This window comes from Andrena cerasifolii, chromosome 11, assembly GCF_050908995.1.
Source record: "Andrena cerasifolii isolate SP2316 chromosome 11, iyAndCera1_principal, whole genome shotgun sequence".
In the NCBI taxonomy this organism is placed as follows: domain Eukaryota; kingdom Metazoa; phylum Arthropoda; class Insecta; order Hymenoptera; family Andrenidae; genus Andrena; species Andrena cerasifolii.
This window is the reverse complement of record NC_135128.1, coordinates 9669040-9687448: the sequence shown is the minus strand read 5'-3', so window position 1 is coordinate 9687448 and position 18409 is coordinate 9669040. Positions and strand designations below refer to the sequence as shown.

The 18409-nt window shown below is 49.6% G+C and overlaps 1 protein-coding gene across 3 annotated transcripts in view; it reads right to left on the bottom strand.

Moving 5' to 3' along the window:
- LOC143374723 (voltage-dependent L-type calcium channel subunit beta-2-like) overlaps positions 1-18409 on the bottom strand; it is a 25966-nt gene extending 7557 nt beyond the window's left edge. Inside the window, exons 1-9 of one of the 3 annotated variants that reach the window (XM_076823098.1) lie at positions 14630-14868; positions 12136-12668; positions 8860-8976; positions 7687-7806; positions 6899-7073; positions 5837-5934; positions 4586-4722; positions 4340-4505; positions 3898-4267 (exon numbers count right to left, since the gene is read on the bottom strand). In XM_076823098.1, coding sequence (XP_076679213.1) covers positions 3898-4267; positions 4340-4505; positions 4586-4722; positions 5837-5934; positions 6899-7073; positions 7687-7806; positions 8860-8976; positions 12136-12186 — 1234 coding nt within the window. In that variant the 5' untranslated portion in view covers positions 12187-12668; positions 14630-14868. Of the gene's footprint in view, positions 1-3897; positions 4268-4339; positions 4506-4585; positions 4723-5836; positions 5935-6862; positions 7074-7686; positions 7807-8859; positions 8977-12135; positions 12669-14629; positions 14869-17253 lie in introns of those variants that run through there. The other 2 variants (XM_076823097.1, XM_076823096.1) reach the window with 2 other exon arrangements.

Sequence of the window (18409 nt, the reverse complement as noted above, 5' to 3'; positions counted from 1 at the left end):
ATCAATCCGCCTATGGTGTCACAACTAGGAAACACTGAAACACCCCACACTACTCACAGTGCATGCAGGCTAGCTATGCAAAAACAAAAAAAATAAAAACAAGAAAGAAAAAGACAACGTTTGCAAAGACTCCGACGTTCGAGAGCCAGAAATCGAGGACGTGGAATAGTTGATGCGCGACGCAAACCCTCCTCCGCGGACTTGCCTCGCGGCGGAGACAAAAAAAAGTACGCAACAAAACGCGGGACTCGGTTTGTGGGGCGCGAAAAACAGCAAGCCACGACGTCCCGAAAGAAGGATGCCCGAGGACTCGTCCCCGGGGCGGCAGAATCCTCTTCAAAGGAGCAGAGACCCCGTCTGATTAGACGCGAAGCTTCTGTCCTCTCGACTCGCGCGACCATTTCGTTAATCTCTAACACGTTAAGCTACTCTATCAACCTATTCTATGTGAGAGGGGTTGGTGAAGGGCTAGCGAGACAGTAAAGAAAAAAAAAAGTGAAAGGAACCAAATAGAGATTAGGGCGGTAACGTGAAACGAGGTTCCAACAAAACAGAAACTCCCTCGATGGTCGTGTTGAATTAAAACAAAAACAAAAAGAAAACTAAGGGAACGGGGAAGGTCGGGGGTGGTAGGTTTTTTTTTTTAAGTGTTGAGGAGTGAAAATAGTGGGGTTGTCATCAGAAACATAAATCCTTCTCTTTGGGCAAGAGAAACAGGTAGGTCCCGTTCACCGGGCCCATGCACCAAACCCGTCTGTACTTACTACGCGCCCTTATAAAGGAGGTTTCCCTATTCACACAGTCTCTAACTCTCTGAGTCGCATCCCCGTAAGACAATATGGTCCCGGGGAGGGCGACTGTACAATTCGTCTACGCCGTAAAATCTCTCATCCGCGATGAGGAGGAAGTGGAAGAATGGGTTGTTCGTTCATTAGGCAGACACCTGTCGTCGTGCACGAGCATTCTTAACTCGACTCTTTGGGCTTGCCCTCGTCACCCCGACCATAGGTGAACTGGCCCTGTTTTCGGATGACTCCCGTGGCAGCCACCGCCTCCACGGCTTTTACACGTAAACAAAGAGAACATCGGAGTCAGAGCTGATTACCAATTCACACGCGGACCTGGCAATAGTCAGTTTTGTTCAAGGTTTTCGCCCCTGCCCGCGGAACATCGCTAATCGCGCGCTGCGGAGGACTATTCATTGTGTACCACGAACGTGTGAGAGCGAAGAAAATAAATGTAGACGAAGGAGCAGATGATTCTGGATGGAGGTTGAATGCATTGTCACAGGTGGATGCTTTGTGTTCTGCACGTGCGTGGTAGCTGTGGGGTTAGTCTTGCGTAGCACGGGAACACGTGTGGATTTAGTGTGTCCAACCCTCAACTGGTGAGACGTGGCTGTAACGAGGCTACAGGCTCTTTCGAAAATTCACAGCCGATATGTCGCAGCGGTCTTTTAGCTGAAACTTTGTCTGAATGCAATTGAGGACTTTGCAGCGAGAAGAGTGCAGCTCCATTTTTAGAAAAAACTGTTTATACAACTATTGCCTTGACTTAACATTAAAAAGAGAACGCTAATTGAAAAATATATATATTTTCACGCGGTAAATAGTAGTTATTGAGTTGATAAGTTTTTATTTCTACTTTTGGCGAATTGTTAAAATCTGAAGCTGTCCAAAACATAAATAGTGCACAAAGCAGGTTCAAAATTAGCAATAAATAGTTCATTCGTTATCGGATTTGCATCAAACCTGCATTAAACGAGGTATAATATTTTTTTACGTGTATTACACGCCATAACTTCAAAACTGTGAAAAATGGAGTTTCACCCCTCTTGCTGCAAGCTCCTCAACTTCTATCGGTGATGCAATGTGAAGTTTACACTTTTCCTACTTTCACAAATCAATTAACAAGCACTTCGATCTACCAGTTGAGGGTTAATGAGTTTTGCTCCAATGTATGATCCCCTTTCAAGCAACATCGTTGGTTTCCTCCTGGAAACTTCGTGCAGGAGGATGATTCAAGATTGAAAGCACTCCCTGTAACATCGACTCTCGGTGAATTATAATGTTGGGCAAATCCACTCGTGTCAGGGTAGTAGACAGAGCAACGTGCACGAGGTAAGCTGCAGATGAAACGTGACAGACGATCATAGAGAGATGACGTGAACGTAGAGGGAAAGTGTGTACAGAAAGAGGGAGGTACAGTTTCTTGTTCGTTCCAGGGAGAGCGCAAATAGAGAAGAGATAGAGAGAGAGAGAGAAATAAAGAAAAAGAAGAGGATGAACAAAGAAAACAAGATGAAAGATGTTGAAACTAACGAGAGCAAGCGCGCCATTGTCTCGCTGCGGTTGATACACGTTTCCCGATCCGTACATTGCCACTGAAAAGAAATTCAATGTAAAGGTGTCGCGCTCCTTGGGTGAATTCTCTTCGAGCACTTGTCCCTGACGTTCTATTTCTCCAGGATCTTTCAAAGACTGCTAGCCTCGATCTACAAGCTCATGCAAAACGCGAGCGACGCTTGTGCGATCCAGATGATGAGAAACTGGCTTGAAATATTTACAAGAAATGGAGAAGCACGAGGGTTGTTCAATGAATACAGATAATATTCAAGAAGAATGCTGTCATTAGATTCTCAAGTGACGCTGGTGTGACTAGCACAAACATTTACATAAGAATGACTATGTATAAACTAGACTATTTATAAAGGCAGAAATGAGTCATTGGATGCTAAGTGTTCAGGATGATTAACAAGACTGGCTTCGTAAACAAGCTAAAAAGCTTTCTGCCACTAGAATAAGACACCCGATGACAGGGTGGGACAAGTGTGTTACACAAGTTCTATTCGTTTCGAAAGAAATGTTACTTAGCTGATTAGCAATAGTGTCTACGTTAATCGAACGACCCTCCTGCTCCCAAGATATCCGTCACTGTATTGTGCGTACCATGAGAAACGTGCAGCACATAGAACGTGCACCAATAAAGTTTGCACAGCCACTAGCAGTCTTCCTGATGAGAATACTTCTATTGCCTACCACGGATCCATGCAACGGCCACGTGCAACTAATGACACAAGGTACTACAGACGTGTTTCATTACTAGCTTCGAATGTCGCCGATCTATGCTCAGTAAACGTCCCAACTGCGGGCCGATGTGTACGTGTGTCCGGCGGAGAAGTATCTCGAGAAGCATTCGGATGGACCATTTCGCGATTTCTAATACACTTGGTGCGCTTGTTCGAGCGAGTAACGGAACACAGGCTGCGCGACTGGGTGAACTTTGAAAGAAACGTGTGTGTTGTAGAATGTTGCGCTCGAGGGAAAGGTTGGGTTACCTCTTGGCCCGTGGCCGCAGTAACTTTCGTGATGGGCACCTGAGGGGGGCAAGAAGAAAGTGTCGAGTGTTAGTTGACGGAATTGGGGCTCGTTAGAGTTCTCGAGTGAGCCAGAAACCTCGACCCCAGCGTCAGACTCAGAGGAGAGGATCATATTGGGGCGGTGAAGAAGGACTGATAACCGTGGGCCAGAATAACATAACGTCGCGATAAGCACGGCTACGATCTGGTATACCAATATCGATCACTTCCCAGCGCGCCTAATTTCCTGCCATCCATGTCTTACTCGCTAATAGGTGACGCTAATCGTTTCTACACGACTACCCTCCGCCTTGGTAGGAGTAACTCGACTGGTGGCAGCATCGTCTCGATGGTCGATACGACAGTACCATTTCCAAATACAAATACTCTACCTGGTACTGGCCAGTGGCTCTCTGTGACTCCATTCTCCGCGATAACGAAACCCACGTAGAATATTTGTACTTCGAATGATTCGGCTAACGAGAGTGTCCTCCTCGATACGAGAGTGTACGAGTGTAACGGTGGTGTCAGTGGAGTACCTGATGTGACGCGCGGCGTGAGCGCATCCACCGGCGCATCGGGCGCAGGGATTGGACGTGGCACGGACGGGATCTCCGGAGGATGCGTGGCTCTCCAGTAAGCCTCCAGGTACTCGGCCACGTGGTCGCAAGCCTCATCCAGCTGATTCTCATCCAGGATCACGTCGAACATCTCCGGCGGACACTGCGCCAGCTTCTCAGCCGCCACCATTTGTACGTTCAGGTGTTTGATCTGCGACTTGCCACGGGACTTGATCAACCTCTGCAGCACTTTGGGCGACGAGACCTTCAGGTAGACGATCGTGGGCGCCAAGCTGGTCTTGGCTAGCTGCGACGGATGGTTTATGGTGTCGCAGTCCAGAACCACCAACTAAGTAGAAAGTAGATCTCATCGATGGTACCGCTTCGGGCATGAATCGCACTGGTACCGGCGATCAGTTACCTGCAGGGTCCTGGCTAGCTCGAAGATCCTCTCGATCTCAGACTGAACCTCGGCCAAACAGCTGCTCCTGCTGGTGGATCGTTCCATGATCGCCCTTTTCGTTGGATTGTTCAGCAAGGATCTCTTTGCTAATGAAATATCCGCTGTTACCCTGGTGATAATTATTCTGAAATCATAGGGAATGATTGCCACCTGCCCAGGAAGGATTCGATGGGCAATAAGCTTCAGGATAGATGTATCACTTGCCTGCCCGCGAATCGATGCTTGAGGAAGTTGAACAACGCCTTCTGCATCATGTCCGTGACCTGGTAACCCTTCAGCGACGGACCCACTAGGACGACAGGCCTCATGGATGGTACAACGTCATACGGCGTGGTCGTCTCCTGAAAACGATGACGGGCGAGTCAGTCTGACCAATCAGAGCGGAGACCTGCAACGCTAGGATCAGCCCCAGGATAGTCTCACTTACGTAGGACTTCGTGAGCACGGAATGCAACATTGAAAACATTGAAAACAGTTAATGGCCACGTTTACACGGGACATGCGACCTACCCTCCTGCACGGCCAAAGGACCTTCACGTTCGTATGCACATCGGGCATTCTCTCTGTTCGCCACCCCCAAGAAAGGCACTTTGGCCAAGCAGTGTGTTCGGTAACTACGATCGACCTATGCTATCAACGACCTCCTACGGACTATGTACTCCGATTCGGCTATGATCTAAACGGTCCCTCTACTGTCGGGCGAGCCATTTTCGCTGCCGCGCGACGTCGGGGCGCACGCACGATGGTTCTCACCGCAAGAACGATGCAAAAGTGGTTCGCCAGGTGCACAGAACCTCCGTCTAGTTATCGATCGATGCTAGAAATCTCTACTCACATCGACACACCGACATATATAAGAGACAGAGAAAACGAAGATGTTTATACTGCACGTTCATCGAGCAGTCAGCCGGACCGGGAGCAAATCCGCTTCGGTAGGAGGGGCGGACTATCGGCCGCGCGCTGTGACAATCGTTGGAACACGCACCCGAAATTATTACGTAAACTCTCCGCGGAGAGTTGCGAGGCTCTGAGTGCTCGACGTACTTTTTCAACGAATACACGATGCACAGGGGAGGGTTTGTTACAGTCAGTCACACATACAGCCGTATACTCACAGAAATAAATCTGCTAGTCCTCGCGTGGCCCACCGATATTTTCTAGCACCGACAGATAAATTTAGACTCTGAAGCCTCGTCCACGTCACCCGGCTTTATCGCGCGAGCCGGACGCTTTGCCAGAAACCACGAAAAATGCTAATCCTCCGCGCCGATCTGTCGCGCGGCGCCCTTTGCCGGTACGGGTTAGGTCTGGATCGCTCGGGAGAACGTGGACGAGACTTCACGTGTATTGTATGTACTTCCAGCTCTCGACTACGCTAGATCAAAGAGAAACCAAGCACGTTAGACACAGGGGATCATGTAGCCACAGGCACTGCGGTGCGTCGTGATCGTTTACCGGCTTCTTGAAGAAGTTCTTCCGTTTCTCCTTGGCCGACGGTGTGGTGAGAGCCGTCTTGCCGCCGCGCACGTTCCTCACGCTGTCGTTGTCGTCACCTGTCGAGGAAAACACATTTCCCCAGTTACTCGCGAAATGGATCCTCCTCCGTCTGAATATCGATGGGTGTCCCTCTTTCTCTCAAGGATTCACTAGTGAGAAGCTTGACACGCGATGCAAGTATGTACTAAGAAACCTAGGGTGCTAATTCGATGATGCATTGATCCCGAGGTCATAGAAGCAACTACCAGATGTAAATTTACAGCGATACTAATTGTCACGTAGATGTGTGTACCAGGGGGGGTGGGGGCGGCTTGTGTGCGAACGTGTGTGAATCGACTATGCTTGGTGACTAGCGATGGGCTGTGATCGACTGGACGTTGTTTGGATTTCAATCCGAGTGAAAGCGAATGGAATGTGGCACTAATGTCAAGCAAGCTGTGCCCGCGCGCAGGTCATTAGGAAAATTAACGGCGACTTCTAAACGGAACAGCCCGTGAATCACCTGGAGGCTGATGTAACCGGGCAAGTTATTTGTTTACGCCGGGGAAGATGACATAATGTCGGCCCATTATTTGGCACTCCGAATGACCCACGCGACGACAGCCAAACTCCCCGTAATCTGACTCACTGGACCGACCATCGCTAGCTTGCAACTTACCCCAGCAACGAAAAGGGCCAAGGTGGCGGTGGGAGTAAAGAAGCTCGCGATAGGTGCGTGTGAAATAAACGAATGCTACGGTGTTTCAATTGTCAAAATACTTAGGGCCACAAGCGCAAGTGTTTCGTTTTTTTTTTTTTTTAATCTGTCTTATTTTTTTGTTCTCGTGGCTCTTTCGGTCTTTATTTTTCGGCCCGCAGAAACGATCCCTCCGGCCTGTGTTTCTCTGTCGGACATCGATCGGTCAAGATGAGAGAATTCCCGAACAGGTAGATACACCGTTGATATTCGGGGAGGCGGAAAGAAAGAAGGACGTGCTAGGATACCTGGTGTAGGTGGTGTGGAACCACGTGAGGGCATACCACTCTCGCCAAGGTTCCCTGAAGACCCTCCACGCGCCGAATAAAGACCCCTCGTGCCACGAGCAGCGGTCGCCTGCTGCCTCAGGGCCTCCAACTTCACCGGGGATGGGATGAAGCCAACGTCCGCGTTCTCTTTCACGAGCCTACCTATCCACCAGTTGTTGTCGTACTTCTCCTGGAGGGGGGTGCACGCAATCATTACTTTAGACATCGCCCAGCGCCTCCGCCAACTGCTATTTAGTTGCACGCTAAAACCACTTCAACATTCACTGGGAATGCCTTTAACTTTTACACCTCTTGGCAGGTGAGAGAAGGCTCCCCTACGAAACCCTTGTGCAGCTGTGTGTCGCGGTTTCAGCTCTCACTAACGTTACCACTAATGTTCTCAACTACGGCTACAGGCTTGCTAATTGGATATGATGTTTCGTTACGATAGCCTTCATGATTATCTTTACTCTGACGTGTAATAAGTGTGATGAGTTATCTAGACGTCGACTACTTCGTGAACGTTTAATAACTACGACCTCAAGGGGTTAATAGTGGAAGCGTTTAATGATTAATTATACTGCCTGAAATAATTAGATCCCTCTGAGGGTAGAGCAGAGTTTTCCAGTACCCAGTAATTTCCAATACGCTAGAATGCCCGTAACCCTCCCAATTACACAGTAACTTTAAAAATTCTACAGAGAGTCTCGTTTGATTCCTCTAATTATTTTAAGCAGTACATTTCGATATATACCTACAGCGATTCAGTTAACTTATTTAGAATGCGTCAATGATTCACTTACCATAACGTGCAGGAAGTCGTGGACCTCGAAGCTGACTGCCGAGCCATGAATCGGCGAATCATCGTCGACGGATCTGTCATAGCTCACGTTGGTCCGCACTGCAAACGCTACCGATTTCGTCTGAATAATTGAAAAACGTCCCCGATTAGCAGCGCTCTCGCGGCACGTGCGAAACGGGACCAAACCAGGCTCGTGAATTTTTTAAGGGCCACAAACACGGCGACAGTGAAAACGCTTTTATTCTGTCGTATGTAATATCGACTTTCCCTTATTAGGTCGCCGTGCGATCCCTTACAACGCAGCGGGTATCCGCGCAACTATAGCTCAGGCACAGAGGGAGAACCGATGAGATCACGGGTGATCGGCACATCGTCAACGCTGTCCGCGTGACAGGTTGTCGCGTTGATAAAGAATAAAAGTCTGCGACATCGGCAGGCCGCTCCTCGTGTTTACTACGATGCTCGGTGCCTCGAAGGTCGCTCGTTAAAATCAATATACATTTATCGTTCAATCCGTCCACTCTGGCGAGCTCCGACGAGGATCTTTCATAATCCAGGAGCAATTGCTTGGCATTTTACTTGGCTCCACCTCTGAACTTGAGCTTTCACTTTCGTCGCGTATAAAAGTATAGAAATTGGGGGTGAGACGGGAAATGGCAGGATTCTAGAGTGAAGTCGCTTCTTTAATAATTATTACACACGGAAAACTGAGTAGTCTCGGATAACTATTTGCAGCAGGAAAATAAACAGAGCCAGCATCGAAATCGTTCGTCGATAATTGCTCGCGGAACGGTACGAACGTATTATATCGACGTTAAAGCACCGCGCGATCAAAGGCAATAATATCGGGTCTCGGAGCCCGCACAATGCGTCCGCATCTATCGTGGAGACAAAGGATCGCGGGGACGTCTAATTGGTTTCGCCAGCTAGCCTCTCCCTGTCCCGTTCCCTCTCGGCGTGAAATCTCATTAGTCTGGCGCGCGTATTCATTGACACGCTTTCCATTCCTGGCCAGGCGACTTACGCTCGCGAAAGCGGTGACGCGACGTTCGGGGGCAAGTGGCGGATCGATAGCAACGATTTACGAAAGACCGGCGGGAAAAACAGCCCCCGCGGTGGATGGGAGGTAGGAAGGAGAGGAAAAGTGGAACATGCGAAAAGATCAATGACTTACCTTGGCTTCTTCAAGTTGATTGAGGGCCTTCCTCTCCTTCTCGCGACGCAAGCTCTCTTTCTCCTCATCCAGCGAGAAATCCGAGCTCGGCTGCGAGAAGTTCGAGTCCGCCGAGCCCTGGAACGCAGAACAAAGTGGTCTCAATCACGCCCCGAGGCGGTGGCAATTAATCCAGCGAAACCATTATGCCTGGCCGCTCCCCCCCATTATTGGCAGACAAATATTCAATCTTTTGTGTAATAGTTCCCATCCACCTATGGAACTCTTGGTACACAGATGGGAACTGTTATATAGAGAATCGGGAAGTGACGATTCCATTAAGTTTGGGGTTGCGAAGTTTTGTAAAGGTAGGTTTTGCTATACGCGACGTCGAGAGATTCAAAGTCGATTTTCTCGAAAATGAAGCGCGATATCAAAAAAAGTTACTCTCTCTTTTTTACTTATAACAAGTAAATAAGTCGAGAAGAAGGAATAACATTTTTTGATATCGCCCTTCATTTTCGAGAAAATCGACTTTGAGTCTCTCGTCGTTGCGTTTCGGTGTCAATTAAACTGATAGATTCGTGGCACGTTGTACAGTCCACCGAGACGACCCTTCGTTTCCCGTCTGGTATCTCCTTATCGATTACCTCGGACAAGGCGAAACCAGCCGGCTATATAATCTAGAAGTCGAGACTCCCCGGTGGCGTTACATCGTGTTCCACATTCTCAGCAAGCTTCCCAGCGCAACGATCGCGGCAGCACGGCTCTCGTGAGATTTTTCGCCGGCCCCAAGTTCCAAGAACCGCGCGAAGTCTCGGTGTTTTGCCCAGGAAAGCCTCGGTGAAGTTCTCGAGAGCTTTCAGTGTCGGGGGCCATTAGTTTATAAAGAGAACTCTCGTCGGTTCTGAAACGACCGGGGCCAGCTCGGCTTTGAGCCGTCCAGTGCTTCGCAAATGTTGTAAAGTAATGGTAGTTTCTAATGGTTTCCCGTTCGAATCGGAGCAGCCAGCACCAATGCAACAATTGCTTGCGCGAGGAACTTCGTGATTCAAGAACTCGGGATTTACTTGTTTAAAACGCCCTTACAAAGTTTATATTAAATTATCGCGCGCAAAATCGTTTATAATATTCCTGTAAGTTCATCACAAGGATCCTATTGTAAGCACGAAAGAGTTTGAACGAGAATTTTCTGACAATAAGCAGATTAATGCGCAGTTCAGTAGAAAGTGTCCGTGCCTGGTCAGACACGTGTACCTACATATTTCCTTATTCCGCGCTACTCTCCCCTTGCTCGCTTCCACTGTCGAATAAACGATATCAAGTGGTCACTTAGGGATGCTATAATGGACCCGACCTGTCGCTGCCAAACAATATCAACAATTTATGACACTGTAACAAGTAAGTGTCTTGACAAGAACATACTGTAACAGGTCCCTGAAAGGAAGTCTGCCAAAAATGTCTATATTTCATAGCATTTCGACACTGCTTTGATGAAGAATTATCCGCGACAAAAATTAGAATCCTACCTATACGTCTGTGCGATGTAGACCGTTGCGTCAGGACGGTAGACGAATGCCCAAATATTTCAGGAACGTCCTGTGTCGTGCATTGGCAGCAATGTAACGAAAAGTGTCTCTTCTAAATTAATTCCCCTGTTCGCATTAATCGAATTCGAGCGTGTACACTGGGGAAGGCTCGTCGATTGCCGGTTGTAAACAAGAAACCGACGGAGGGCAAGACGCAATTCCTAACGGTTCCATCGATCCCGAGCGACGACATTGACGTATTGATCGACGTTTCAAAGTCAAAGGCTCCCGTCTGCCTCGTAATTAGGTAGTTAATTAAATGCAACGGGCGGACAGCGTGCATCGCGCCACTTAATCGGGCATTCGATTTGCATCTCGCCGCGCGACCCGGCGACGTCGAATTTCAGTGCGAACGATCGGAGGGGGTCAAGAAGCGGCTGTACGTTTACAAAAAGATCCCCTCTACCCCCCGCGTCCTCATCGTCCCACAAAGGGATTTTTCCCCCTGGAGAACTGAATTCATTCGGCTGGGGGTCGTAGCCATGCCAACGGCCTTTGCTTAATCGCCTCTCTCCGTCTGCCTGTTTCTCGTGCGTGACCGTGTAAATTTGTCTATGCGTGCTACCGCGACCTTGCCCGCCCCTCTGGAGGCCTTAGGAGCGAGGGTGGCTACGAACAAATGAATGCAACAATTTTTCCGCGTGTCCGCAGGTGACGCGAATATTCTACTTTGGTACAGGGCTGTGTTTCCAAGTTCGGGAGAACGCCGGGTAAACGTGGAGGATTCTGTACTTGGATCGAGGACAAAATTCATTGCAGTGGCAAGAGAAGTGTTAAATAGGAGGCTTGGAATAAGAGAATTTGGAAAGATGAGGGGAAAAGGTTTCGGAATATCGAAGTGTGTGGAAAACGAATTAAGGGAATCACATAATCGAATAATGCGAAGGAAGTAATGAAAGGTTGATGTATGGATTTAAAAGTGGCTGCGACAAGGACGATAACAGCAGCTGCAGGATCAATGGAGCGTACCAGAAACGCTCGGTTTCACGCTGAAAACGTAAACCAGATCGATTTAGATTGCAACGCAAAGGATCGCGGCTTTGCAACGACGGCACGCCTCGACGCTTTTGTTTTCACGCCAGGCTGATTAATGTGGAACTTCTATGACGCGTTGCACCCCACGGGGGCACGTTTATTAATCGGGAAAGAGAAGGAGACGCCACGCAGGCGAAGTTCCCGTGCAATCAATTTACTTTGTGCGAAGTTGGCGAATCATTGACACCCTTTTGTGGAAAATAGCCGCGTTATCCTCGCGAGGGATGTAATCTTCATCGTGGCGTATAAAATACGCGTTACAAGTAAAAAATACTGTAAAGATAGATTCATTCATTTGATAACAAATTCGCATCCTTCCACAAGAATTATTTTTACTTGACGTTTCTAATATTCCTATCACATCAAAACATTTTCTCAAACTTCTGCCAATGTAACTGCTCCTTTATCTTCATCTTTACCTTCGACTGCGTGTCATTTTTTGTGTGGGCATTGAGTGGTACTTCAAGAAAATAGGAAAACACAATTGCAAATCACTCGAACCGCTACCTGAACCTTTCTGAAACCACTGCGCCCTTAAATCAAGCAACTCAAACAGTGCGTAACAAGTGCAGCTTGCAGTACACCGTAAAACACAACCCCTTCCTCTGGAACGTTAAGAAACGATTCCCACCCTAAGTGAAAGGAGAGTTCAGCTGAAAGTCCCTGGTTGTACCTGAGTGAATAGCTTGTTGTAGCCAGTATTGTGTTGATTGTATCCGATCATCGCCGGAAGCCACCACCAGGGCCGTCCTTCGAGTGGCTTTTATCCACTTTCACGGGGCCCTGACTCCGTATGGCCCAGTTTCGATCTTGGAACCGGCACGACGTTGATCCTGCTAAGCTCTCGCTTAGCACACGCTACCGCATTGCGTCTCCCCAGCCGTTTCGCCGTCCCGTTGCTTTGTCAATGCGCTCCTCTGCACAGTGGTTCCCTGTACGTTTGAAACGCGATCTCGCTGCGCCGCTACGCCATGCTGGGAGACGCGAGGCAGCAGGGCACCGGGGTCCCTCCCTCAGGCACACTTCCTCGACTTTTTCCGCTTCCGTTTGCAAGCCATCCAAATACGCGTCCCGATCTACTCCCGGCTCCTGAGCGTCATCGTACCTCGAGGGCCTGATGCTTGGACCTTCGCGAGCATCGTTGACTTCGCCGCGAGAAGAGCGCGCTTCTAATCGAGGTCCTCTCTTTCCTGACACCTGAGGACGCTGTGGGCGAAGTGGTTCGCTCAGATAGCGAAGGGGCTTGGTAATTCGACGGATGGACGCAGGCATAGTTCGGAATAACGGGCGTCTGAGAATCAGGGGGGACATTCTCACGACATTCTAAAGAACAGAAGATGGAGACTCCGGTCTACCAAGGCAGTCTAAACTTCGACAGTTATTTAGTGGCTATCTTAGAGCAAGGGGATTAATGAAAGCTGCATTGCTAGTAACAGTGGACGGTATTGAACGTGGTTTGACGAGGTTTGAGAGGTAATCGAATAGATGGATGTACATAGGCAAAGTTCAGAGTAACAACAATCAGGATGGGAGCTGAAGAATTTCGTCTCTCAGGGCTGTTTGCTCCGCGAGAAATTTAATATCGACAACTATCAACAATTACTTCACTCCAACCCCAAAATAAAGCAAAGGCAAAATATGGAACATTCAAAGAACTACGTTCCCCATGCCCTCAAACTTCTTTCTCTAAGAATCCTAAAATTTCCATTGCCATAAAAAAAAAGGAATATAGAAAGTTCCAAGAAGCTCCTCCTATCCTGAACGCCGTTTCAACCTTCTCGCCTCGATCCCTTCAACGAACTATCGATCAATATGGATTCATACTTCTCCCGCAGTGCCAACTGGGTGCCCATTCCACTCCTGTTACCAAATATGCTCATATAATTACTCTCCGGGCTCGAATGTTAACGAGGAGGCCCGGCCGTCTCCGGTGCACACGCTTTGACCCTCCGACCATCGCTCACGCGTTAATTACACCGCGGCAATTAACCCCACAACGATCTCAATGCAGAAGAAAGAATCCTCCAGCATCTGGACAGCGTCTGTCTGACTCACCGCGAAGTCTGCCAGCGTAGCATCGAAACCACTGTGAGTTAGGGTACCGAGGTTTATTTTGCCAGACCGATTCCGCCGAAAACATAAAACGCGAACTTCCCGACGCCCCAAGGTCTCCCCCGGGTTAAACTCTGTACGCGATATTGTTTATGTAAATCGACGGTGTGCATTGGTTACGCGCGACGGGTCAGCCTGTCACGCGGTTTAATAGCCGGGATCAGCCCTGTAGGGTTTCGATTATGTATTAGAGAGGCGGGGGGATTACGAAGAGATTTCAACGCGCAATGTTTCTCTTCGTCGGATCGCCCGTGGAAATTGGATTTGTGCAAGCTCGAGCAGCAAATGGAACGCGAAGAATAGAAGCTCGATTGCATTAGCGAAAGGTCTGCGCAGCGTCACGCAACTGGCCGATCGGTCTGCGGGGCTGGATAATTAATTAACCGAGGTAGCCGGATAATTAAATCGACGAGCCGGAGCAACCGAGAGCGCAGCAATTCGGAAAACTGAGGCTTCTCGGATTATCAGCCTCACCAGGGAGGCGCAATCGATTCCGTTGACCCCTTTGTAACGCTGTGCCCCGAGCCGGCTGTCCTTTTGTAAACAGCCGAAGATAATTCAACCCCCGCGGAACAATCACCGGTTTCGCATGGAAACTCCTGCCACTGAGAGACGACGGCACAATGTGTCACACAGAACGGACCAATCTCCAGTAATGAGGGTGTCCTATGAAGAATAATAGCCCCCCTCGCGTCCAGGGAAGCTTCCTTTCTGCCCTCCCCGCGAGCACGACCGCGAGGTAATTCAGCTCGAAGCGTGTCGAGGAAAAGTACACTGCGAGCGGGGGAACGGAGGCGACAAGCGGTTCGCCGCTTCAAAGTAGCTCCCACTCGACGTTCCCGATTAGCAATCCTTCGGAAGGGATTTGCGAAAACCACGACAGAGAGCCACGAAGAGCGGAGGAGAGCTACGCTGGTAAGCGGGTCAACGACATCGCGGGGTCCACGTTCCTGCCCGTCGATCGACTCTGCCTGCCGCGAGGCGTTATCCACGATTATCGAGAGCCTGCCTGCGTCCATCCTCGACGCGCGGTCCCACCGATACTCCGTGTGTACCTGCGCTCGATCTCCTCGCACGGAAGCAGACGAGGAAAACAAATATCAACAGCTTGGAACGTCGAGGCTGGCCCACTGTCGCGTGTTACCCGCGAACCCCCTCTGTCACGCGTGTTCACCACTCGGCCCACCGGCTCGGATCCCTCGGTGTTGTACAGCGGTCACAGGCAACGCGGTCGACACGCACGGCAGGTGTAACGGCGATGGGACGACGTTTCTCCGCGTACTGGCACTAACGCGGCGGTGTTCGCGTTCCAGGCTGGGTTAGTTGATACATCGGCCTAAGGGTTTTCCGACTCACCCGCTCTGTGGCGCCACCGAGGAAGCCGGACGACACCCCCGTGACTATATCGATCCACCGACCAACCCCTCTCGTCCCGATCTTCGCCACCCGCCGCGGCCCACACGACAACGCCAGGCCACTGCACCCTGAAGGCAACGTGTCCTATCGAGACCCACGCGCGCACCTTCCCCTCCGGTCCCGCGTCGGTGTGTGTAACGTGCTCCTGGCAACGTGTGCATGCCCCCGACGATCGTCGATCCATGGGACCACGAGGCGTCTTCCTCGCGGTCGTCTGCGGTCAAAGGTTCCACTGGCAAAACTGTGTCATTCGGATGAATCGAATGTTTGGCCCCACGAGCTCCGAGGGTCGCCGGGTACGGAGTCCAGAATCCAGACGACGGTTTTTTGCGCCGGGAGGGTCATCCGTGAAGTGTCTGACGCTGATTCTGATGAAACGATGCGTGTTTGCGGAGCAGGTAACGCTCGGGAAGTCGGAGCGTTTTTTGCTTCGCTGTGGAGGCGTGATTGAAAGGGGTGAAACTGATTTTCAGTGTTCCAGGGTGTGCGGAGAGGGAAAGCTTCTTGGATCGAGTGGGTTTGTAATGTTGTTTGATGCGTGCTATTAGTTTCGGGATCTTGGAGGATTCTTCGCGAGTGGTTTGTAGATCGAGGATGCTCCTCGTTAGTTTTCGTATTTTTGGAATTCTGAGGGAACTTTCAGTAGGCAGATTTTAATGGAATGGCCGGTAACAGGGTGCGCGGAGCTTGAAGAGGAGAAATGTTGAAGTGTACTGAAGATGCATCGTTATATTGACCTGGGTCGCGCATTTGCATTGGTATTCGGGCTAGTTAGATTCGCCAGCTATTTCTTCTGCAGTGGATGCGATGTTAGTTTCCTTTCTTCTCCGGCGAATCGAGCTCACTGTGCAGCTTCGATGCGCTGAATTTCAATCGGACGTTTGATGAGGAATTGAAGGAGATTCGGGGCAAAGGCTCTTCGTCGAACAGCGAAGATAAAGTCCCTGGTATTAAGTGGCATTTACTTTATGACACTTCTCGTTTGGAATCTTGGTTATCAATGTCGCGGATTAACCTCAGTTGCCGCGATAGTCGAAGTTTCTTCGAAGAGAGCTGCTCGTGTTAATTAAATTAGCGACATTAGACGCGACACGGGGATCGCGAATGAAGTTCTCGTGTTTTAATCCTATTACTCGTCGATGAAGCACGACGTTAATGATTGATTGCATGCTCGCTTCGCCATGTAACATATTCAATTTGACGCGGATTTCCAGCCAGATTCCGCGTGTACTAATATTACGAACCTGTCGAGAACAGGGTGGAAATTAATCCATCACCGCGGAGGGTGAAGCTCATTTTTCAGCATTTCTTATTCAGATATTCATCTGACAGTTTACCCTCTCGTTCTCTAATTTCCACCCTTGTTTCGCGTCTCACGTGATTATTATGCGAGCGTAGCGGCGGAAAATAGCTGCTCGATGCTACAGAACAGGAATTCCAGTGTATTTTCTGCAATTAGGCGGGTACATCGCCAAGGTGAGTTTCCAGTGCACCGTGACATCATTATACAATGCGCATGTCAGTGCACACAGCGAGTCGTGACCGCAAACCGATCGAATCGGAGCATCCTTCGACACATGCCCACTCACGTGCAGATGTCGATACAAAGCGTATCCCGATCCATCGGCAAAATATCTCTGCGCCGGGTATAGACGCCCCACTTTGCCAGGCAGGGAGACCATGTCCAATTTGCAAAATACAAGTCACAGAAGTTTGATTTGACATAACTTGGCGACCGAGAGGACTCTGGGGCATCGAAGGACGTCTAAGCTATTTCAGTATAAACGTGGTATTGGGGCATCCTGTCATTTAGAATCAATTACAAAAATAGACCAGTTACACAAGCCATTCGTAGAGAGAATCAATTCTCCAATACCGCAGCTGAGTTTTTATTAAATTTAGAAACACCCCGTCGCCTTTAATTTTCCGCTGCACAAACGAACCCCTCATTAACCCCACCCCGATTTAAAAAAGAGGTGCAACAATATTAAACACTGTCTGCTAAATTCGAATACATATTTACTATCGCCAGAGACCCATTCGCATTATAAACCCAAACGAATTCAAAACGAATCTCTCACTTCCCTTCACCCCGAATTCAACTTATCTAGAAGAGCAAAGCGAGCAACCCCTATGCACCCAGCCCATGAATTTCCAGCAGGGCAAATAGTACCTACATCCTCCTTGAAATTCCGTTCGATTCGTTCGATCGGGGTTGAAAATTAGCGCGAAATCAAGATCTCGTTAGCCCCGTTTCATTTACCTTCCTCTTGCCAAAGGGCTTGTAATGCTCCCGTCTGGCTGGCCGTCGAAGATGCGCCATTTTCCAGCCACGTGAGCACGACGAAGCTCGTGAAAGAGACGAGTGCCCTGATGCTTGAACGGTGCGGCAGCCTTTCGCGTGGCAACTATGCCCCTCGGTGGTGACAACGATCGAGCGAGCTACGCTCTCTCGTCCCTCTGCGTGGATCAGCGTTCGTCAGCTCCGCGAGTCCATCGACTTCCGGTACGAGGCACTTCGAGTTCTGCTACTAAACCGCATCTATCACGGGCCGACTGTCAATTCGTTCCTCACTTCGCGCACTTCGTGGCTTCGTCCCGGTCGCCGATCGCTGGGGACGCATCGAAGGGGTCGCTTCCTTTTACAGACACGGGTCTGCTCATCGAAGGGAACGACTGCGGAGAACGATAAGCAACGGCCCCTCAGGTGCTGGCGAAACTAGTGATTAATGCGCTTCTTTGCGCCGCGGCCGATCTTTGGATCCATGCCGAAGAGCAAACGTTGTATCTTGAGACGCGTTCGGTGGTATATCGAACGCATAAATCTTCAGCCTTAACCTTGACTTTTGTACCAGACTTTACGGTGAAAAAGAAAGGGGGATCGCCAGTGAAACAGCTCAACAAAGCGGAAGACTGAAAATCGAGTCTACCAGCATCGAGAAATCAATGTTGCTAGGTGAACTATCGTTTATCGAGAGGAGCACTGTCGTTGCCATCCTTGTACAGCATTCCCGAATCATCTGCAATGTTGTCCGAAGAAGAAATCACTAGACACCCCCTTCCAATGCATCCCACACTCCTCGATCTCCCCAGACACGAAGCACGAACTGTGTTTTTAAGCATTCGTACAGGCTCTTCCAGGAAAGATCCAACCTATTCCCGAGTTCCTCTCGCGTCCAGTCCCGAACCACTTTGTACCACTTTCGACCGCGCAGAACGAAGGTGCCACGTGTACACCGAGTCGAAACGACTGGGATAATCGGTTGGAGAGGCGTTCACCGTGCACGATCGACGATCGATACGCGGTGCTGGAGCCGCGTCCCGCTTCTCATCCGTGCCTCTACTCCGCGGACAGACGATGAATCGGTGGAAACTGGCACGAGACGAGGCCGGTACGCTTGTACGTGTGGTACTGGTGC